The sequence below is a fragment of the Leptonychotes weddellii genome, chromosome 12 (genome assembly GCF_054177405.1).
Source record: "Leptonychotes weddellii isolate Sample4059 chromosome 12, ASM5417740v2, whole genome shotgun sequence".
In the NCBI taxonomy this organism is placed as follows: Eukaryota; Metazoa; Chordata; class Mammalia; order Carnivora; family Phocidae; genus Leptonychotes; species Leptonychotes weddellii.
The window spans coordinates 76,586,413-76,610,910 of NC_138380.1; the positions used below are offsets into that span (position 1 = coordinate 76,586,413).

The 24,498-nt window shown below is 38.3% G+C and overlaps 1 protein-coding gene across 3 annotated transcripts in view; it reads left to right on the forward strand.

Annotated features, from left to right (window-relative positions):
* The first annotated feature begins 14,285 nt into the window (after positions 1-14,285).
* GSAP (gamma-secretase activating protein) overlaps positions 14,286-24,498 on the forward strand; it is a 178,692-nt gene continuing 168,479 nt past the window's right edge. The window contains exons 1-2 of one of the 3 annotated variants that reach the window (XM_081800647.1): positions 14,286-14,581; positions 17,270-17,358. In XM_081800647.1, the coding sequence (XP_081656773.1) occupies positions 17,292-17,358 (67 nt within the window). In that variant the 5' untranslated portion in view covers positions 14,286-14,581; positions 17,270-17,291. Of the gene's footprint in view, positions 14,582-16,788; positions 16,915-17,269; positions 17,359-24,498 lie in introns of those variants that run through there. The other 2 variants (XM_081800648.1, XM_081800649.1) reach the window with 2 other exon arrangements.

The window sequence follows — 24,498 nt, forward strand, 5'->3', positions numbered from 1 at the left end:
AAAAAAAAAAAAAAAAAAGAAACATCCCTCAGTCTTCTCTGTACTTTCAAACTAAAGGACTCCTAACTAGGAAGTTATGGGAGAGTGAATAAGAAAGAAGGGAGGGAAATTCTTCTCTAATTTATTCCTGGTATCCCTTACTCCCTCATTCCTAGACCTGTTCACAGCAAAAAAGCTGTTGACCATCTTTAATCCGTGAGTTTATTTTTGAGGTATGTAGTCCAATAGATAGGGAACTGGGGAAAATAACAGTATAACTTTTTAGTCTAGTGTGGCATAACATTTTTAGAAGAAAGACATAAAAATGGAGAGAAGTTTGGAAAGGATGATATTTCTTTAATATTTAATATGTATTCCTAAAACTAATATTTCAGAGCTTTTTGACCTAATACTCCCCATTTATTCTCATAACTCTGTCCTAAAGTAGGTAAGCCAGGTATGATTATCTCCTTTCTTTATGCATTAGAATGCTACTGGGAATAATAATGCCTAAGCTTAAAGGAATTAAAATGATCTGCCCAAGGTCACATAGATGGCAGAACTGGAACCAAAATCCAAGTGTCTCTCTGCTCAATGAAAATTTTCCAGTGTTACATAACAAAAGTCAAATAGTGTAATAATAAATACTAACTGCAGGTGAATGCAGTAATTAAATCCACCCTCTAACTTTTAACATTCAAAGAAAAATTAAAATTTTATAAATAACTTCAAAGTCAACTAGTACCTTAGCATCTAATTAGTGATCCTTCAACATAATGACATTTAATTTCTATATTCAGGAATGGATCATTAACAAGGGCTGTGAAATATGATTGTACCATATAAAATCCATCCAGTGTATTGATTGGACTCAGACCCAGTTATCAACAGAAAGCCCCAAAACCAAACAAGCAAAAATCCCTTTCATTCAGTGACTGCTAATATTTTAAAGATAAATTGTAGACAGAGACAAATACTGAATGGTCTCACTTAGATGTAGAATCTGAAAAAGAAAAGAAGAAACCAAGCTCATAGAAAAAGGGATCAGACTTTTGGTTACTAGAGGCAGATGGTGGGGGAGAGAGGGATTTGGAGGAAGATTTTCAAAAAGTACAGACTTCTACTTAATAAGATTAAATAAGTATTAGGGATGTAATATGCAACATGATGACTATAGTTAACACTGCTGTATAATATATAGGAAAGTTAAGAGAATAAATCCTAAGAGTTCACAAGGAGAAAGCTTTTTTTTCTTATCTTATATGAGATAATGGAGGTTAGTTGAACTGATTGTGGGAATCATTTCACAATATATATAAATCAGCCCGTCATGATGTATGCATTAAACTTACATAGTGATGTGTGTCAATTATTTCTCAATAAAATTCAAAAAAAATAAATTGTGATTCCATTTATATCAGGTATCTGAAACATTCAAATTCATAGAAATATTAAGTAGATCGGTGATTATCAGGGCCTGAGGGTAGGGGGAATGGGACAGTTGTGGTTTTTGAATTCCACTATAGTTAACATGCAGTGTTATATTAGTTTCACGTGTACACCATAGTGATGTAACAATTCTATACATTACTCAGTGCTCATCATGACAAGTGTACTCTTAATTCCCTTCACCGATTTCCCATATTCCCCCACCCACCTCTCCTCTGATAACCATCACTTTGTTTTCTACTGTTGAGAATCTGTTTTTTGGTTTCCCTTGTTTTTTTCTTTGATCGTTTGTTTTCTTTCTTAAATTCCACATATGAGTGAAATCGTTTGGCATTTGTTTTTCTCTGACTGACTTACGTGGCAAGATTTCATTCTTTTTAATGGCTGAGTAATATATACATATATATCTATATACATACATAAACTTCTTTACCCATTCATCATCAATCAGTGGACACTTGGGCTGCTTCCATAATTTGGCTATTGCAGATAATGCTGCTATGAACATAGGAGCGCATATCTTTTCAAACTAGTGTTTTCATATTCTTTGGGTGAATACTCAGTAGTGCAATTACTCCATCATATGGTAATTCTTTAAAATATTTTATTTATTTATTTGAGAGAGAGAGAGGGAGGGAGAGAACAAGTGGGGGCAGGGGCAGATGGAGAAGCAGAATCCCCGCTGAGCAGGGAGCCTGACATGGGGCTCAATCCCAGGACCCTGGGATCATGACCTGAGCCGAAGGCAGATGCTTAACCTACTGAGCCTTCCAGGTGCCCCAATTTTTAAATTTTTGAGGAACCTCCATACTGTTTTCCACAGTGTCTGCACCAGTTTGCATTCCCACCAACAGTGTACGAGGGTTCCTTTCTCTCCACATCCTCACCAACACTTGTTGTTTCTCCTGTTTTTGACTTTAGACTTTTCGACAGGTATGAGGTGATATCTCATTGTGGTCTTGATTTGCATTTTCCTGATGATGAGTAATGTTGAGCATCTTTTCATGTGTCTGTTGGCCGTCTGTGTGTCTTCTTTGGAGAAATGTCTGTTTATGTCTTCTGCCCACTTAATTGGATTATTTGTTTTTTTGGGTGTTGAGTTGTATCAGTTCTTTAGATATTTTGGATACTAGCCCTTAATTGGATATGTCATTTGCAAATACCTCCTCCATTCTGTAGGTTGTCTTTTAGTTTTGTTCATTATTTCCTTTTCTATGAAGATGCTTTTTATTTTGATGTAGTCCCCCAAATTTATTTTTGCATTTGTTCCCTTTGCCCCAGGAGCCATATCTAGAAAGATGTTGCTACTGTTGATGTGAGAGAAGTTACTGCCTGTGCTCTTTTCTAAGAGTTTTGTGGTTTCAGGTCCCACATTTAGGTCCTTAATCCATTTTGAGTTTATTTTTGTGCATGGTATAAGAAAGTGGTCCAGTTCCATTCTTATGCATATAGCTGTCCCTTTTTCCCAAACACCATTTGTTGAAGAGACTATCTTTTTCCAGTTGCATATTCTTACCTCCTTTGTCAAAGATTAGTTGGTCATATAATCATGGGTTTATTTCTGGATTTTCTATCCTGTTCTATTGATCTATGTGTCTATTTTTGTGCCAGTACCCTACATTTTTATTACTACAGCTTTGTAATATAACTTGACACCTGGAATTATGATGCTTTGCTTTTCTTTTTCAATATTGCTTCTGCTGTTCAGGGTCTTTTGTGGTTCCATATAGATTTTAAGATTATTTGTCCTAGTTATGTAAAAAATCCTGTTGGTTTTTTTAAGATTTTATTTATTTATTTGAGAGAGAGGGAGAGAGAAATGGAGAGAGAGAGTTCACAAGTGGGGTCAGGGGCAGAGAGAGAGAAGAGAATTTTGAGCAGACTCCATGCTGAGCATAGAATGTGACACAGGGCTCAATCCTACAGTGCTAAAATCATGACCTGACCCGAAACCCAGAGCTGGACGTCTAACCAGCTGAGCCCACCCAGGCTCCCTACTGTTGGTTTTTTGATAGGAATTGCCTTAAATGTGTAGAGTACTTTGGGTACTTTAGGTAGTATACACATTTTAGCAATGTTTGTTGTTCCAGTCCATTAGCATGGGGTATCTTTCCATTTCTTTGTGTCAAATTCAATTTCTTTCATCAATGTTTTATAGCTTTCAGAGTAAAGGTCTTTCACTCTTTGGTTAGGTTTATTCCTAGGTATCATTATTTTTGGTGCAATCGTAAATTGTAATACCAACTATAAATGAGATTGTTTTCTTAATTTCTCTCTCTGCTGCTTCATTATTGGTGTATAGAAATGCAACAGATTTCTGTAGATTGATTTTGTATCCTGCGAACTGATTTTGTGTATCAGTTCTAGCAGTTTTTTGGTGTAGTTTTTTGGGTTTTCTATATAGAATATCATTGTCATCTGCAAATAGTGAAAGTTTTACTTCTTCCTTACCAGTTTGGATGTCTTTTATTTCTTTTTGTTATCTGATTGCTGTGGCTAGGAATTCTAGTATTATGTTGAATAAAAGTGGTGAGAGTGGACATCTTTGTCTTGTTCCTGACCTTAAGGGAAAGGCTCTGTTTTTCACCATTGAAGGTGATATTACCTGTGGGTTTTTCGTACATGGCCTTTATTATGTTGAGGTTATGTTCCCTCTAAACCTACTTTATTGAGGATTTTTATCATGAATGGATGTTGTACTTTGTCCAGTGCTTTTTCTGCATCTATTGAAATGATCGTATGGTAAGAACCATCCTTTTTCTTACTGATGTGATGTATCAAGTTGATTTATTTGTGAATATTGAGTCATCTTTGCAACCCAGGAATAAATCCCACTTGATCGTGATAAATCCCACTTGAGTGATTTTTCAAAAGAAGTTTACTTATTTATTAATTTATTTTATTTTTCTTAAGTAGGCTCCACGCCCAAGGTGGAGTCCAGTGTAGGGCTTGAACCCTGAGATTAAGGCCTGAGCTGAGATGAGGAGTTGGATGCTCAAGCCACTCAGGTGCCCCTATTTATTAAGTAATCTCTACACCCAACGTGGAGCTCGAACCCAGACCCCAAGATCAAGAATCGCATGCTCCTCTGATTGAGCCAGCCAAGTGCCCTGTGAATGATTATTTTAAAGTATTGTTGGATTTGATTTGCTAGTATTTTGTTGAGGATTTTTGCATCTATGTTCATTAGAGATATTGGCCTCTATTTCTCTTTTTTTTTTTTTTTTGTAGTGCCTTTATCTGGTTTTGGTATCAGGGTAATGCTGGTCTCATAGAATGAATTTGGAGGTTTTCCTTCCTTTCTTATTTTTTGTAATAGTTTGAGAAAAATAGGCATTAACTCTTCTTTAAAGGCGGTTCTCTTATTCATTCTTGGAACCCCATGGCTCCACAAGCCCTATACCCTGCTTCCTCATTCCTAGAGAAAATAGGAGTTACCAAGTTTGAACCCACTCACTCTCTCCGCTCTCCAAGTAAAATTTGGAAATTATAAACTTACCCTATACATACTTCACTCCATTGTTAGGACTCTTACTCCTTTCCAAGGCTAACCTCTCCCCTATCAACCCTCTGTGCCCTCTTTTACCTCTTTCTGGTTCTGCTATACAAATTTCTCCTCTTCTTTATCTTGTGTTCAGCCTTTTCCTCTCCACAGACTCCCCTTATTCTACAAAATGCGCAAGACTACCATGAGCTACTACACTGGCCCATCTATTGTGACCCATAACAGTCTGACTGCTGGCACACTTCTCCTAAATGGACTTCCTACTTGCCAGATCTAATGATCTCTTCATTTACATCCTGCTCAACTTGTCTGGAGCACCTGACCCTTTTCGACAAATACCCTTCCTTCCTTGAATTTCTCCCCTTAGTTTTAACTAATTTTTAATGTGAGGTGACACTGACATAGCATGAAATTGATCATTTTAAAGTGAACAATTCAGGGGCGCCTGGGTGGCTCAATTGGTTAAACATCTGCCTTCAGCTCAGGTCATGGTCCTGGAGTCCCACATGGGGCTTCCAGCTCAGCGGGGAGCCTGCTTCTCCCTCTGACCTTCCCCCGTCTCATGCTCTTTCTCTCACTCTCTCAAATAAATAAATAAAATCTTAAAAAAAAATAAAGTGAACAATTCAGTGGCAATTAAAGTGGCAATTCAGTTGTGTAACTACCACCTCTATTTAGTTCTAAGCTATTTTCATGACCTAAAAGGAAACCCCGTATCCATTAAGCAATTACTTCCTACTCCTCCATTTTCCCCCCAACTCCTGACAGCCACCAATCTGTGTTCTTTCTCTATGGATTTACTTATTCTGGATATTTCATATAAATGGAATCATATAATATGTGACCCCTTGTGTCTGGTTTCTTTCATTTAATGGAATTTTTTTTTATCTCAAATCCTAATATTTTTGGCATATTTGCTTCAGATTTTATTTAGGTGACAAAACATTACAGATAAAATTGAGATCCTTTGTAGTCCTTCCCTTTCCTCCTTCCCCAGAAATAACTGTTATCTCGGATTTAAAATTTTTATTGTTCTGATGTCCAGTGTTACATTAAGTAGTGTCTTGCCTTGTTTAAAAAAAAAAAGAAAAAAAAAAACTATGGTTAAAAGAAAAATGTGACATAAAATTTACTATCTGGGGCACCTGGGTGGTTCAGTCAGTCGGGCATCTGACTTCGGCTCGGGTCCTGAGATGAAGCCCCAAGCTGGGCTCCGTGCTTGGCGGGTAATCTGCTTCTCCTTCCCCTTCTCCCTCTGTTCCTGCATGCGTTTGTGCGCACGCCCTTTCTCTCAAATAAATAATCTTTTTTTTAAAAATTTACTATCTTAACTATTTAAAAATGTACAGTTGAGTAGTGTGAGTATATCCACATTTTTGTGAAACAGATCTCCAGAACCTTTTCATCTTGCAAAACTGAAAAGCTATACCCATTAAATATCAACAGCCCTATTTCCCTTACTCATGGCCACAGGTAGTCACCATTCTACTTTCTGTATGTATGCATTTGATTACTTTAGATACCTCAAATTAAGTGGAATCATACAGTATTTGTCTTTTTTCTGACTAGCTTATTCCCCTTAGCATAATATCCTCAAGGTTCACCCATGTTGTAGCATGTGACAAGATTTTCTTTCCTGGATAAGGTTGAATAATTTTCCATTGCATATAAATACCACATATGTTTAGCCATTCATTGACGGACATTGTTTCCATCTTTTGGCTTTGTGAAGAGTGCTGCTATGAACATACGTGTACGTGTATTTGGAGCAGTATCACTAGGTCTATGGTAATTCTGTGTTTAACTTTGTAAGGAACCACTACACTGTTTTACACAGTGGTTGCACCATTTTACATTCTCACTAGCAATGTACAAGGGTCCTGATTTCTCCATATCCTTGCCAACACTTGTTATTTTCCTTAAAAAAAATTTTTTTAATCTTTAGCCATCCTTGTGGGTTTGAATTGCATTTTGGTTTTGAATTGCATTTTCCAAATGACTTTGATGTTGAGCATCTTTTTGTAGGCTTGTTGGCCATTTGTGTATCTTTATTGGAGTAATGTCTATTCAGGTTCTTTGTCAATTTTTTAGTTGGGTTCTTTGTCTTTTTATTGTTGAGTTGTAAGAGTTCTTTATATATTCTAGATACTAAATCCTTACCAGTTACATGATTTGCACATACTTTTTCCCATTCTGTAGGCTGTCTCCTTTTGGGTTTTAAAACACTGCTTTCTGCTCTTTTCCTCCTATTACTCTTTCAAACATTAGCTTTTTCCAGTAGGATAATTTTGATATCCAATATATTGTTAGTCACTGTTTTAGGTACTGGCGGTAAAAATACAATTGACACCTTTTTATTTCTTTTGTTGTCTTCTGTATTCCTCTTAATGCCTGAATATGATCATTTTCCAGAGTTAGGTTGCCTTCTCTATGGAGGCTTCTCACCTTCTTTTTGTTTCAGAAAAAGCCTATTTAACCTTCAGGGCCCAATCTGAACATTAGTCCTCTGGGAAGATTCTGTGGTTTCACCAATCAGTCACTCTTTCTTTGCTCGTATAGCACTTTATACATTTAGCACAGTATTATAACCCTTACATTGCTTTATAATTGTTTATATATCTAGGATATGAACTCCTTAATGTGTGTTATCCTCATAGCTAATAAATCTTTCCCAAGCCCCTAGTAGAAGTCTGGCCCAAGTAGTGAATGAATTATCCGGCCCTGGATTTTTAAAATTTATTATTGTGAAAAATTGTAAATTTATACAAAAGTAAAGAGAATAGTGAAATGAATAGCCATTCTTCATTAATCAGCTTTGACAATTATCAACATAGGGCTAGTCTTCTTTCATCTAAATCCCTTCAATTTTCTTTCCCCACAGGATTATTTTGAAGTAAACCTCAGAAATCATTTCATTCATAAATACTTTTCTGACATTTTCACAGGAAAAATTTGGACATTAAATATAAAACTTTAGTGTACCTGGAGTCAGCCAAACTGAATCTTCAATTAATTGTTCTTCAGTTTTAAGAGAACAAGACAAATCATAAGAGATTATCTGCCATCTCAGAGCTTAAAATATTCAATTTAGTAGGTTCTAGTCTTTAAACAATTCCAGCATAATCTATTAAATTTCTACACTTAGAAAAGCTCAGACAGTAAACTGATATTCATTACACTGAACTTAAGATATCAAGGAAATAGCCAAAATAAAATATTTTACTTAAGTAAGAAATATTCTTTTTGGGATGCCTGGGTGGCCCAGTGGTTAAGTGTCTACCTTCGGCTCAGGTCATGATCCCAGGGTCCTGGGATCGAGTCCCGAATCGGGCTCCTTGCTCAGTGGGAAACCTGCTTCTCCTCCTGCCTGCCGCTCCCCCTGCTTATGTGCTCTCTCTCTCCCCCTGACAAATAAGTAAAGTCTTAAAAAAAGAAATATTCTTTTTTGAGGCAGAGTTTTTTAAAAAACATTTTTGTTGAATATCATTTCACCAGAAAATAATGCTTTGATTTATTTATTTATTTATTTATTTGGCTCCATGCCCAGTGTGGAGCCCAACATGGGGCTTAGACTCACAACCCTGAGATCAAGACCTGAGCTGAAATCAAGAGTCGAATGCCTAACCGACTGAGCCATCCAGGTACCCCGCTTCATTATATTTAGATATAAAATGGCATAGCTAGAACCCCAAGGTGTTTTTAATTGCATCACATAATGAAGTAGTGTTACAGGAGTATTGTTAAGAATATTGAAAATTACTACTCTTCTTTTAATCTAATAAACATTTTTTATGTTTCTACTTTGCTACTACCTTTGGCCAAACCACTGTCATCTCTCACCTGCCTTTTATGATCTTTGCCTACCTCTGCCCCAAAGGTTAAAACAATCCTTTTCAGACATGTCAGGTTACATCCCTCCTCTGCTCAAAACTTCTAGTGGCTTCCCATCCCACTAAAAGACAGCAGGTAATATTCTCAGTGGGACTGGTATTGCTCACTAGGGTGTACTTCGGAAATCTGTGGCAAACATTTCTGGACACAGCATGATTGAGTAGCATTTAGTGTATGGGGGCCTGGGCTGCTGGCCCATCCCGCAGATTCTCTCACTTTAAAGAATTCTCTCTCATCCCACATGACATTTTTAAAAATCAATTTTTGAGATACAATTTATAAATGTATTTTTTGAGGGTTAGTGGTGTAAGATAAAATACACCATTTTAAGTGTACACTTTGATGCATTTGGATAAATATACACATCCAGGTAACCACCACAATAATCAAGATATAAACATTCCCATCACCACAAAAAATCCCCTCGTATGTCTTCTGCATGACTTTTGGGTGTCCTTTGGACATTTCTGAAGGTGAAGAATCTGTCTATAATAATCTGAGCCTGGAACCTAACTCCATTTTATATAAATACAAAATATTTTTTGCATGGTTTTAGTGTACACTTGCTTTTCCAGAAATGCAGCTATCATGTAAATTGAGGGAAGGTGATACTCCATTCAGAATTTTACCAGAGGTTTGCCATTTTGGAAAAGCATGTCAGAGACTGAGGCAGCGTCACCATTTGTGGCATTTTGAGTTTCCAAGAATACACTCCTCTATCAGTCTGTACTTGCAGCTGTCGCGTTTATAGTGAGTCTGCATAAAGGTGACACATTTCATTATGTCATTTGTAGTGTTCATGTCTGAGCATTTACGTATTGCAAAATAAATTATTTTAAATTAGTTTCGTCTATCTCTCATTTCTATTATAGGTTCTTTCATTCATTTCTCATTTATATTGTTTCTTTTGAAGTTCGGTGTATAGGTAGGTTGTATTATCTGTGAGGTCAATTTCAGGATAGTAAAGGAAGAATACAAAATATTTGTTCTAGAAAGAGAGCATTGGGCCTGTCAGATTAGAGAAGCACTGCCCTGTGTATTCTGGTCCTGGCCCTTCCCTCCCCTCCCCTTCCCTCCCCTCCCCTAGATTACCGCTGATCAAATCTCTTCACTGTTCTCTGTGTTCCCTGGCTGTCGGCATATTGGCCACTGGCTTCCCTGCTGTTCCGTGAAAGCTCCAGGCCTATAGCCACCTCTGGACCTCTGTCCGCATTTGCTGCTTATTTCCTCTGTTGGAATGCTCTTCTGCAGGTATCCACATGACTCATTCCCTCCCTTACCTTTAGGTCTTTGCTTTAAATACCACCTTTTCAGTGAGGCTTTCCCTGACCGTTCTATTTAAAATTGTACCTCTACAATTAATTTAATTGTGGGTTGGTGCCAGTGAAAAAAAATTATTCAGTTCCCCAGCAAAGTGGCATTTGTTTTGATATGTTACACAGTCAGCCCTGGGCTCCCTTCTTATCTTGCAGCCTGGTGTATTGTACTGGCTTCCCCATCCCTTAGTCCTGTTTTGTAAAGGCAGCAGTATTCCTGGAGTTTAGAATGGTACCCAGCACATAGTAGGTACTCTATAAATTCTTCCTGAATGAATGTCTTTAGAACTCCAAGAAAAGTTTTTATGTGATTTTATCTGAAAGTTTGAAGTTTTAAATATTTTTACTTTTATATTAATATGCTTTTCTAAAGAGAAATACAAAGTATATTACCTGGAGAAGTGCCATTTACACTCCCTTATGCTGTAAAAGTTGGTTGGTGCATAATTGGTTCTTTAAAGGTCCTATTGTATTCTTTTCCTCATTAAGAGGATTGACAGCTATAACCTAGTGTTATTTATAAGCTATACCCATAGGCACATTGAAGTGTGCCCTACATATGGTATAATTAACCTGAGTCATAAATTGCTTATCAATCATTTGCCCCTAGGTGTCAGAAGCAATATATGGTGTCTTAAAAATAAAACTGGGGAAACATTGTTAATACAAACATACCTCAATGATTTGAGCCCCTGTTATTTCAGAAATTCAGTTAATTTGATTGAACTGAGCTGAAATTTTTAACCCTTGCCTAACTCCTGAACAAAAGCAAATCAGTAGTGTAAAGAGGACTATAAGAAAATGATCAACCTATTTAAGAGAACACCCTACTTGTAAGTAATCATTTGAAATAATCATTTGTTTATTCATTCAGCCAGTATTTATTAAGCAGCTGCAGATTACAGTTACTGCACCAAGCATGAGTCTGGAAATACAGGACCAATTAGGTAGAGTCCCGGCCTTTAAGGAACTGACATTATAATAGATGGGGATACAAGCCAGTAAACAAAGAGGAACACTAAAATGTCACAATTGGCAAAATAGTCTTACGGAGGACAGAAAGCGGTAGAGTTGGGAGTGTAATGGTCACATCTAACTGCAGGACTGGGAATGAGGCAGAAGAGTCTTCAAAAAGAAAACATAGAGATGACAATATGGCTATTGAACTGACTCTGTGGAGTTAAGAATGTGGTTGTGTGGGCTCAGTGGATGAGACGAAGATATTCTGGGCATAAAAAGCAGCATGACCTAGAGGTTTGCAACAGTCTACCTGGTTAGCAGAATTGTTTGGCAGATTTAGATAGAGTAAAGTGAGATCAGGCTGGAGTGGTGGGTGGGGGTCAGGGCATGGATGGTCTGGTACCATGGACTAAAGGAATTTGAAATTTATCTTGTAGGCAGTGGAGAGCCAGTAAAGTCGTTTTGGCAGGATAATAACATCAGTTTACTTCACTGACGGGTCAGCAGTGGATTAGACAGGTGGAGCTGGGGAGGTTAAACTGTTAACAATAGTCCAGATGAGCAATGATTGAGATCCTCAAGTAGGAATGTAGCAATCAAGTTGAAGGCGGGGCGGGGGGAGACAGATTGGAGAAATGCTAGAATCTATAGGACTTGCTGATTGATTGTAGTGGAGGTATGGCGAGAGGAAGGATTTAGGACAAGAGTTAGAATCTCAGATGCCTGGAGAGCCAGACAGATGACAGAGATGAATAAAAGGAGCTTCAGCATCCACTGTGGCCATTACAATTACTGCATGACCTAAGAGCTTATCTGAGTCTAACTGGGACATCTGTTACTCAGCTCTAGCTGATTGTTCCATGCAGATAGGACCTGATGTTGCCTCATCTTCTGATTTTTGAAGAGAAACTAAACCTATGTTTCTATGGGAAATGTCCCAAATCTCAAATGTTGGCACAAAGTTTTCTAAAGTTCTATCTGAATCAGATAAAAACGACTTCAACAAATAAGCAGGGAGGTTGCAGCCTCTCTTCTAGGATGACTTCTGTTTTCTAGTTTGAATGAGTAGAAAAGTATGGCACCATTCAATAAGATAGGAAAGGGAGGAGGAGAAGCAGGTTGGGAGGTGATGTGGGGAAGGCTAATGATTACATTTTGAACATGTTGAGTTTCAGGTGCCTCAGTTGAATGCAGGTCTGAAACACAAAGAAAAGCCTGAACTGGAAAATAAAGACCTGGGAATTGTCAATAAATAGATGGTAGAGATGACACTATGGAAATAAATTGTTCTGCTTATGGAAAACAATGTATAAGAGATGAAAAGAAAGCCGAGAACAGAATCTTAGAGAACACTATCATTTAAGAGGCAGGCAGAGAAAGAGCAGCTTGCAAAAAACAAGAAATTGTCACAAAAGTAGGGGAACTAGAGATCAATTATGTCCTTCAAGTCCAGAGAGATGAATATATTTTAAAAGTGTCAGATTTCTTGAAGAAGTCAGGAAAGATAGAATAAAAGAAGAGAAAGTGTGGAGGGGTGTGTGCGTGTGTGAGAAAGAAGAGAGATTATAGTTGATGGGTGAGGCTTCAGTTTTAACCACTTGCTGAGGATGATAGGCCTAACAGGCAGGGTTGCACTGACTATTTTTGAGAATACAGAGCCAACTGAGATTCCATTGGTCCTATTTAGTTTTTAGCAAACTTTAGCCTTTGCTCTTCTCTCCAGTAGAATGCTGAGAAGTTATTCTGGTGTTTTTAAAGAAAACTGTCATAGGCAGTTGGCAGGAAGAATTAGCCAGCTTCCTATAAGGTGAACTCCTGATAGAATCATAGATGTCTGAAATAGCAATAAGGCCTGGGATTTGCAGAAGCCATTGGGTCTCAACCCTAGTTACGTATTAGAATCATCTGAGGGGCTTTTAAAACTACTGTTGCCCCAGCTCTGCTCCAGATCAATTAAATCAGTAGCTCTGTGGGTGGGTATTTTCTTAAAACTTCCTAGTTGAGGGGTACCTGGGTGGCTCAGTGAGTTAAGCATCTGACGTGGGCTTAGGTCATGATCTTGGGGTCCTGGGGTCTAGCCTCGCATCAGGTTCTGCACTCAGTGGGTAGTCTGCTTGTCCCTCTCCCTCTGCCCCTCCCCCTGCTCATGCTCTCTTTGTCTCTCTCTCTCAAATAAATAAATAAATCTTAAAAAAAAAAAATTCCCAATTGATTCTACAGTTGATTTCCAAGTTGAGAATTAGTGGAACTTGAATCACCTTGAACCATTTGGGAAAAATGATACAAAAGTAGAGTTATTCCCATATGTACAATAATAATGGCAGTTGCTATCATTATTCATAAACTGTATAAGAAAAATACATTTCTTTACCTTCTGTGATAGTTTAAATTCTGTTTTGTGCCTCCAGTCCCACCAGTTGATAGAAAATTTAAGAGCAATCCTTTAAGCCTCTCCTCCCCCAATTATGCTAGGTTCTGGTATCTTCCAACTTGGCAAGTTGTCAGGTATTGGCACCTTGTTGAGGTGATCAGGCAAAGCAGCTTGCCGCTGAAACAGTTACCACCCCAGTTGTCCATGTGGTAGCCTGCTTCTAATGATTCTTACCTCCTGACTTCCATCCCCTTGTGTCACCCCTTCCCCCATCGTATGAGGGTTGGTCTGTGTGACAGAATTCAGGGGAAATAGGGGCGCCTGGGTGGCTCAGTCATTAAGCATCTGACTTCAGCTCAGGTCATGATCCCAGAGTCCTGGGATCGAGCCCCGCATCGGGCTCCCTGCTCAGCAGGAAGCCTGCTTCTCCCTCTCCCACTCCCCCTGCTTGTGTTCCCTCTCTCGCTGTGTCTCTCTCTGTCAAATAAATAAATAAAAATCTTTAAAAAAAAAAATTCGGGGGCGCCTGGGTGGCTCAGTTGGTTGGGCGACTGCCTTCGGCTCAGGTCATGATCCTGGAGTCCCTGGATCGAGTCCCGCGTCGGGCTCCCTGCTCGGCAGGGAGTCTGCTTCTCCCTCTGACCCTAACCCCTCTCATGTGCTCTCTCTCATTCTCTCTCTCAAATAAATAAAATCTTTAAAAAAAAAAAAATAAAAAAATAAAAAAAATAAAAAAAAAATTCAGGAAATAATAGCCCGTGACTTTGGAGATTAGGTCAAAAAAGAGACATTGCCACTTCTGACTTGCTGTCTTGGATGTCTCATTCGGGGTGAAGCTAGCCACCATGCCCCAAGGATACTCAAGCAGCCTGTGAGAGGTGCACGTGGTGAGGAACAGGCCTCCTACCAATGGCCAGCACCAACTTGCCAGCCATGTAATGGAGCCATTTTAGAAGTGGATTCTCTAGCCCTCATCAAGTCTTCAGAGGACTGTAGACACAGCTGATATTTTGACTACAGCCTCATGAGAGACCCCTAGCCAGAAGCACCTAGCTAAGCCACTGCTATGTGAGATAAATGTTTGTTGTTAACCCACTCAGTTTTGGAGAGGTAATTTTCTGTACAGTAATACATACCTAATGCATCATGGCTCATTCAGATATAAACATTGTCTTTTGCTTGGCATCCCAGGAGCACGGGAATTCTGCTGTTTCACGAAGCACTTGGAGTATGGAAATTATTGTGGGGTTGTCTATGACCCTGTTGACCCCAACACACCATGTAATTATTCTTTCACTGGGATTGTACCTTCCTAGTTTCTGTGCTCAGGAAGCAAGGCCTAAAAGTTCCCCCTTTTCCTAAAGACAGACCTATTTGCAGAACCCCCCATCCTTCACACACAGCCTGGGGATATTTTGTTTCTGTCTTGGAGAAATCCTTACCCACCTTTATGGCCATAATATTTTGTTCTTCAGTCTTCTCATCATTTCCAGGACTTTTAGAAATAAAAGTCAAAAAACTTGCTGGCCCAGCTGTTTTCAACCATGTTCTGATCCCTTCCCTGAAAGAGTGAACATGTAGCTATCTCTTTGAATTTTGAGCGGTGGAGAAGGGAAAAGGAAAATGGAGAGAAGAAAAAATTATGGGTAAATATCTCAAAATATATACTACTACAATTATCAATATGTGTTGAGTGCTTATATGCACCAGACACTATACTGAATGCTTTTGGATATTTTATCTCACTGAATCTTTACAGTAAACTATGAAGTAAATACTATTAATCATGCTCATTTTACAAACAGGAGTTTTGGGTTTAGGGTTCAGACTTTTGATCATTACCATGTAGTTTTCTGGTGAGCATGAGAGAGGGTGGATCTAAGGATGCTCATCTTTGGCTTCATTTGTTCACATAAACATGTATGCCAATCGTAGCCAGTATTTATCTGTTCATTAAAACATTTCTGACAGGCAGTTCTACTCTGTGCACTTGAAAATTTTAAAACTGCAGTTCTAAAATACTAACTCAGACAACTTCATTTAGTTAAGCAGCTACATAGTTAGAATAATTGAAAAGCAGAATGGATGCTTGTAGACAAGATAACAAAGAGGTTTGTTTTACCACACTAACAAGGTAGAAGGATTAAAACTGTCACCTCACAGGTGGAATCTTGTCCACAGATATGCTTTGTTTGGTGTAGGTTTTTTTGTGGGATGTTTGTTTGTTTGTTGTTATTGTTGTTAATTTAAATACCTTTAAGCAGACATACATCCTCCAGTTTCCTGTCTCCTCAGGCCCACCTCTTCATATCATATTTGACCCGACTAATCACATAGTTGGGTTTCCTATCTACCCCTGCAGACATTTGAGTTTATTTCTTTTGCTACAACAATGAGGAGTTCCTGGACAATATTTTACAGCAGAGATAACATGAATGCATTTGCTCTTCTAGAGAAGACCATTTTGGCTTACTGTGGAGGATGAATGGTGAGGCATCACATGGGGAGGGAGGGTATGCAGTACAAGATTAAGAGACTTACTCAAGGAGAGGAAAGAGTCACGATTCCCAGGTTCCTACTGGATGAAGCATGGTGCCACTTACCCAAAATGGAGAAATGAGGTTTTACTCTCTACGTTATATAAAGTCATAATACTTAGGAAGTATTCTGGAACATTTGCAGAAAGTCCACAAAGTGGATATCAGGGATACCTGGATGAAATTTACCTGGAGAATTTTCAAAAGTATCTTAAATGTCCCTATAAATATGGTGACATATTTATGTCACAAATCAAGATATGTGTCAGACATGTTGGAATGTACCAATGGTAACAATGAGACTCAATGTCTAAAACAGGAACTGTTCTGAAAAATCTGGGGCATGTGGTTACTGAACATAAGAATGACTTTGTTGGGGCGCCTGGGTGGCTCAGTCAGTTGAGCATCTGCCTTCGGCTCAGGTCATGATCCCAAAGTCCTGGGATTGAGCCCCACATCGGGCTCCCTGCTCAGCGGAGAGCCTGCTTCTCCCTCTCCCTCTGCTTGCCATTCTGCCTACTTGTGCTCTCTCTCTCTCTCTCTCTGTCAAATAAATAAATAAAATCTTTAAAAAAAGAATGACTTTGTTGTCTCACTTGGGCTTCCTCTAATCAAAGTTCTCTCTGACTGAAAATATCGACTACCATTAGAATGTACATGTTTAAATGAACATGTCTCAGGTACAGCTAGTCAGTCTGCACTTACAGTTGTGCCCCTCCCCCCATCTGTGGTTTCAGTTCCCCATGGTAAACTACAGTCCAGAAGCAGATGATCCTATTGTCAGAAGGCCAGTAGCAGCCTAACAGCACTTCACAATGCCTACATCATTCACCTCGCTTCATCTCATCATGGAGGCATTTTATCATTTCATCATCACGAGAAAAAGGGCAAATACAGGACGAGAAGGTATTTTGAGAGAGAGAAACCACATTCACATAAATTTTATTACAGTATGTTGTTATAATTGTTCTATTTTATTATTGTTGTTGCCACTCTCTTTCTGTGCCTAATTTACAGATTAAACTTTATCATAGGTATGTATGTATAGGAAAAACAGTATATATGGGGTTCAGTACTACCCACAGGCATTCATTAGGGGTCTTAGGCCCTGAGGATAAGGAAGGGCTGTATTTCTTTATTCTCGTCTCAAATAATAATTTAAATAATAATTTCAAACTTCTTTCTACCATACTTGACCCCAGAGCAGTAAGTGGGTAGCCCCATCAGCTGACTTGACTTTCTTTCCTCTCTTTTTCTCTAGTTCACATTCGCTGGAGACATTAATGAGAAATATGTCTAAAAGACAGGAAGCAGGAGAGACCTGGGTAAATCTTCAACCTGGATACTCAGGTACTAAGTAATCTTAAATCCACAGAAATCTCTTCTGTAATCTATAAAGTATCTAGCACTCAAAACACAAGGTAGATATAAGAAGGAAAACTACATTGTAGCAATGTCTCCCTGTTACTCTGTGCATATTAGTATATTATAATTTCATAACTACTGTTGAACCTCATTTTACATTAGAAATAATTATGTCACAAACTTTCTCAAAAGTTTAGAAATGCAATTAACCTACCAAAAATATTGAGTGAGATACTATACAGAATGTAAGGATGTATAAGACATAATTTCTTCTAGGAGTTTAATAGTTAATAGAGGAAATAAGACATTTATGAAAAAACAAACAGTTCTAATGATAAGTACGCAGTTTACAAATAGCATGACAAATACTACAAATGATAAGGAAGTAATATATTTTTTAATCAAAGGGGCCCAAGGAGTTATTTGTCAATAACATGGACTTAGGCTGTTTACAGTGAATACATGCTAATACTCAGGAATGCTTTACTAGTCAGTATAATAATGTGTTCATGATATTCAAGTAAAGACAATGTAAGGTAGTCTCGTTTTTTTAAATAAATACCGTATTACCAAATTTTAGATAAAAAAGTAATCAGTTCATTAGAAAGTCAGATATTGCTTACATTAAAGTCTTCCCTAAATTATGGATAATAGAGTTTAAAGATACAAAACAAATTATTGTTTTTAGCATTACAGCTTTTATAATAACTTGTATTTTTTCTTATTCCAAAAGTAATGCATGTTCATGCAGAAAATTTATGTAAAAAGAAGCAAAAAGTAATAATGAGTCTTAACGTTATAAATATTTTGACTAATGGTAGATGAGGTTATTTGAACTAATTAATCTTCCTTATAAAAATCACTAAAAATGCTAGAAAAAATATAAAGAAAGAGTTTAAAAGCATTGAAGATACAGGAAAACTAAAACCCAGGTTAGTTAGCACCGAATCCATGTGCTAAAAACACTTGCTGATCCTTAGCAAATTTTGACTTTAATTTTGATAGCCATATGGGGCCAAAGGCACAGAAATCAAAGTGCTTGGGCCACACATCAAGGAGTCAGTAGGCAATATGGACTCACACAGTTAGTTGAAACTCAGAATACACCTATGTGGTAAAGGTAAACTAGAGATAAACCAGTGCTCAGTACACCAGCTTGGGAGACTTCTGTCCTAGTATTTCAACTTACAACAGTACAGATTGATAATGTTCTTCCATTTGTACAAAGGTAATTAGTTTTGGCACTTAAATCACGCTCTGACATGTCAATTTATACAACTTAAGGTTGAAAACAACCTTAAACATACACTGAAAAGAGAACTGATCATTAGATCCCTGTATCTGTTAGGAATAACTTCCGCTGTGAGTAAAAGATCCCAATAACAGTCGCTTAAACAAGATAGTCTTTTGCTTCTTTCTCCCATAACAGTCTAGGGGTAAGGTGGTCCAGGACTATCGTAGCTCCATTCCCAAGATCAGTTCATGTTCCACCTGGACTACTGCAGCCATCACAGCTGCATTCCAGTCTGTCTGGAGAAGGAAAAGAGGAATCAAGGGCAAAGGATACACGCCAGCTATTTTTTAAAGAAGGTTTCAGTGCCATACTTTGCTTACCTAGAAGAGAGAGAAAAGCAGCCCCTGACCTCCAGGAGCTGCTCTAGCACTCATAGCTAGGCCTTGGTATTCTGTTAAGCACATGCAATTTCAAAGAACACCAACATCAGACAAGGCCATAAAAACAAACTACTCCATAATTATGCCTGAACACAGACAAAAATAATGAACATTGTCCAAACGTCTCCCTATTCTGCCTAATATGAACGACTGCTGCTTTGTTACCAGTTACAGCTGTGGTTGTGTTTCATTTCTCCTGGTAACATTTTAAGATACCTAATTACAGAATTGTCCCCTGCTTCCTGACAACATGCAATCCACAGTAAAGCCCTGCTGCTTCAACCCATCCTAAAATGACCTAATACAAGCCAAATTCTATACTAAAGTCTAACACCCTCTTACTGAGACACCCCTGGTTCCCTATGGTGTGCATTCTCCCTCCTTGAAATGAACAATAAACCCAGCTTGTTCAACTACTGGCTTATTCCTGTGGTCTTTGGGTGAAGGTCATGGACACCAGTTAATGGCAATAAATTAGTTGTAGGACCACATTCAGTTGTGGGGTTGCTGAGAAGTGTAGTCTTTTCTTTGGGCCACCATGTGCTCAGTGAAAATTGGGGTTTCTGTTGCCATACGAAAGAGAGAGAATAGATATAGGGACTGTCTTTTCCACAGTCTCTAAACTTAAAAAGCCTAAAGACTTTTCTAATGTCACTGTCCAAAATAAATGTGTGCTAAGAAGCAAGAAGATGCCTTCAGAAAACAGGCCATGTAATTGGCATTAGTCGAAAAAGCCAAGTTGTAGGCTCAGTCTCTTTCAAAAAAGGGAGAGATGTCTCAGGTGAGAAAAGCAGACTCCACAAAGGAGCGCAGGCCAGGTACAAAATAGAAATCAGTTGGACCAAAACCAAATTCAAAGAGTACACTGTAGAATAAGACATCCTTTGTAAGCTCCATTCTAACAGGAGAAAAACAAAGTAATAAAAAATTACGATTGTTGATGATAAATGTTAGCTACTGCTAACTCCAAGGTACTATGTAAGCAAAAACAGAAAGGGATGGGTTCTGTCTGAGAAACAGGAGAAAGCTCAGTGCCAGCCTTACAGAGGAGGTAATATTTTAGCTGCACTTTGAAGAGCGGAGAGGAGTCTGGTAACAATACAAGTTTTAGGGAAACAATAAATGAATGGGTTTTTCTGCATTGGATATAATACAGGTCATCATCTGTGGGGGGAAAAACATGCTGCCAATGTGATAAGGTTTTAAAATTAGAGTGAGGAAGACAGTTGGTATTAGTGTCGTCTAGATTTTCTTGTTGAGGGGGCGCCTTGCTGGCTCGGAGTAGAGCATGTGACTCTTGATCTCGGGGTCGTGAGTTCAAGCCCCACGTTGAGCATAGAGCTTACTTTTAAAAAAGTGAAAAATAAATAAAATAAAAATGAGCAGCTTAAAAAAGAAAAAGATTTTCCTTCTGAGAAGTTGCTTATGATGTCCTTTGGCCAGATCTTTGTGTTTCTATTTGCTACAGGTTAGTGTATTTGTTTTTTTTTTTTTTAAAGCAGCAAAACAAATATTCCTGGGTTCATTGCTTAAACAAAAAATCATTGTAATAAAGTTAGCTTCATAGATGTTTCTTCAAAGATGCTTGTTAAAGTCCCTTCAAAGAAGGGATCCTGGGGCGTCTGGGTGGCTCAGTCGGTTAAGCATCCAACTCTTGTTTTTGGCTCAGGTCATGGTCTCAGGGTCCTGGGATCCAGCCCCACGTAGAGCTCCCTGCTCAGAGGGGAAACTGCTTCCCCTCTCTCTTCCCTGTGCCTCTCACGTATTCTCTGTCTCTCTCGCTCACTCTCTCTTTCTCTCTTTAAAATGAATAAATATTTAGTTTTATTTTTTTATTTTATTTATTTATTCGACAGCCAGCACAAGCAAGGAGAGCGGCAGAGGGAGAGGGAGAAGCAGGCTCCCCGCTGAGCAGGGAGCCCAATGCGGGGCTTGATCCCAGGACCCTCAGATCATGACCTGAGCCGAAGGCAGACACTTAACGACTGAGCCACCCAGGCGCCCCTAGAATCTGAACTCTTAACCACAAGTCCATGATGCTTCTAATTATAGCATATAATAAATAATACACTGGCATATTATTCGAAAGTAAGCAAAGGGTTGGGTAAATATGGTATTTGAGGACAATCAAAAGAAAGAAATCAGCTGTTTTGAGCAACTACCATATGCCAAGCCCTATAATGTGTGCTTTACTTGTATTATCTCATTTAATCCTCACACACCTACTATGAAGTACATAATATTTTTTTTATTTTCTACTTTATAGATCAGGAAACTGAGGTTCAAAGAGCTTAGATAACCTATACAAAATAATTAAGGTCTATTTGAAAGTAAAGTTCATGCTCTTAATTACCTGAAAGTATTGGCTATGTATTCATGGTTATGTTAAAATGCTATGGAAGATGTTTGCTATTTTTGGTAAGAATGTTCTAAGTTAAGTCACTTTTAGTTTTCTACATTTTTTATTTTATTCGAAACATATTTTCAGTTGCTGATTAGATTCATTATATTGCCCACACATGTCATTTAGAGAATTGGAGAAGAATGTTAGTATTGGAATAAAATGTAATAAAAACAATTATCATATTTGCTTTAAAATTATCACATACTATATTATCAATCTAAATATAAATAATTTTTAATTATAAGCTTTTTTTTTTTCAAAGATTTTTATTTATTTGACAGTGAGAGAGAGAGAGAACAAGTCAGGGGGAGAGGGAGAAGCAGACTCCCACTGAGCAGGGAGCCCGACATAGGGCTCTATCCCAGGACCCTGGGATCACGACCGAGCCAAAGGCAGACCCTCAACTGACTGAGCCACCCAGGTGTTCCTAATTATAAGCTTTTTGTATGATTCACTCTATTGTTTCAGTTAATGAAGTTGTAAAATTTGTAGAATTTTAAAAATTCAGAATTTATTATCTAAATTGTATTCAAAAGTCAATTGATAACCATGACCCAGTAATTAGTGTTTTTCTCATCTGAGTTTTGAAGGTCACAGAATGTCAGGGGTGCCTGGGTGGCTGAGTCAGTTAAGCGTCTGACTCTTGATTTTGGCTCAGGTCATGATCTCAAAGTCATGAGATCAAGCCCCAGGTCGGGCTCTACAGTGGGCATGGAGCCTACTTAAGATTCTCTCTCTCCCTCTTCCTCAGCCCCTCCCCCCCCAAAAAATGAATGTCACAAAATGTCAGAATTATAGAATCTAAAAGTTGGACCAGACTTTTTAAACTATGTAGTCCAACCTTCTCATTTTCCAGAGGACACTAAGGTGTCAAGAGGTTAAAATGCTTTGCCCAATGTGACAAAACAAGTTATGGCAGGAAATGGCTGGAGGCCTTGCTATTACTCCCTGCCCTTACTCCCAGCCACCTTAAATGAACTATCTGAATAGAAATGTGTTTGCTACATTACAAAATTTGAAGTCCCTAAAGTCTGTTGGAATTCCCCCAAATCACCTTGAATTTACTTAAAAACTGTGTTTGCTGTACACTCATGAATCGAATTGCTACTCTTGTACCTCTTTGTTCTGTATAAATTTTGGAGTCATCACTATGTTAAAACCACAGTTCCTCTGGCTTCAAGTACAATTCCTTTCTGGGACACCTGGGTGGCTCAGACGGTTAAACGTCTGCCTCTGGCTCAGGTCATGATCCCAGGGTCCTGGGATTGAGTCCTGCATCGAGCTCCCTGCTCAGCGGGGAGCCTGCTTCTCCCTCTGCCTGCCGCTCGCCCTGCTTGTGCTCTCTCTCTCTCTCCCTGTCAAATGAATAAAATCTTAAAAAAAAAAGTACAATCCCTTTCCTTATGGTGTTATTACTGAATCCACTCACAGCATACTTATAGTAATACTTATATTGTGCTTACTCTGGCCAGGGGCTCTGTTAAGTTCTTTATGTATATTGACTTATTTGATCTTTCCATGGACCCTATGATATCCCCATTTTGTAGATGACAGGACAGGCACAGAGAAACAGAGAAGTCAAGATCCTGTAAGTTTTAAGTGACAAGTGATTCAAATGCAGGCAGTCTGCATCTACACACTGTGCTCCAAACCACTATACAAATACCTCATACAACATAACATTCATAGGTCTCTCCAGAAAAATTTTAAACATCTATCCTCAGAATTTTTCGCATACATATTTCCTTTGATTCGTAATTAACTCTTTTGTTTTAGGCAAAGAGTTCTTCTTTATTAGTGCTTTTAACCCCCTTGGATTATGCCAGTGGCTATACGCTGTCTACATAAATTTTCAATTAACAAAATAGCTAAAGTAAAATATATTCATTTTAAAATAACTTAATGTGGGGTGCCTGGGTGGCTCAGTCATTAAGCATCTGCCTTCAGCTCAGGTCATGATCCCAGGGTCCTGGGATCGAGCCCCGCATCGGGCTCCCTGCTCAGTGGGAAGCCTGCTTCTCTCTCTCCAGCTCCCCCTGCTTGTGTTCCCTCTCTCGCTGTGTCTCTCTGTCAAATAAATAAATAAAATAACTTAACGTGAAATACATAAAGAGTGGAAATCTCTTAGCCTCCCCTCCAGTACTGTTCTAATTCGATATTCCAGATACTTTTCAATCTATTTGCAAAGATACATTCATAAGTGTTATACATATATATGCATTTATATGTACACGTATATATCTATACGTGTACATATGTGTATACTTGCATATGCACACATCTATGTGTATAAATATGTGAAACTCCTACAGTTTAAAATTTTCAACATATGTAAATCTACATCTTTTAAATTTTAAATTTAGTCAGTGAATACCTGCATGCCATTTGAAATCAAACAGTGGGGGGTTTTAAAATAGTTACCTCTAAAATCACGCAACATGCCTATAATGCTGTTTAACTTTTCAATTTAAGGCTTTGTATTAGTTATCTATTGCTGTGTGACAAATTACCCAAAAACTTAATGGCTTAAGACAATATACCTTTATTATCTCACAGTTTCTGTGGGTTAGTACTTGGAGCGTGGCATAACTGGGTGATTCTTGCTCAGCGTCTCACGAGGTTGCAGATAAGCTCTCAGCCTGGTCTGCAGGCTTGACAGGTGGCGGTGGGACGGGGGGAAGGCCACAAGATTGCTCGTGGGCTGAGACACTGAGACACTGGTTCCCTCTCCTCCATCTTCTTTAGAAATTTGTTAAAATGTCTTGCTGTCGCTTCTGATTTTCTATTGTCTTTGTCATTGTGGGTTTATATGCTGTTTTATTCCTTTGCTCTCATTTAAATGAAATTTAGTGTATCAATACATCATCTTTAACTGGTAGACCACCTCATACCACTTAAAGACTGCACAGTATTTCACGATATGGATGTACCATAACTTGTTTAATCATACTTTTATGGAAAGACATTTGGATCTTTTCTTCTTTCATTTAGATCATCCTTGTTTACAGATCTTTGAATACATATAAAAGTGTTTCTGTAGGATAAAT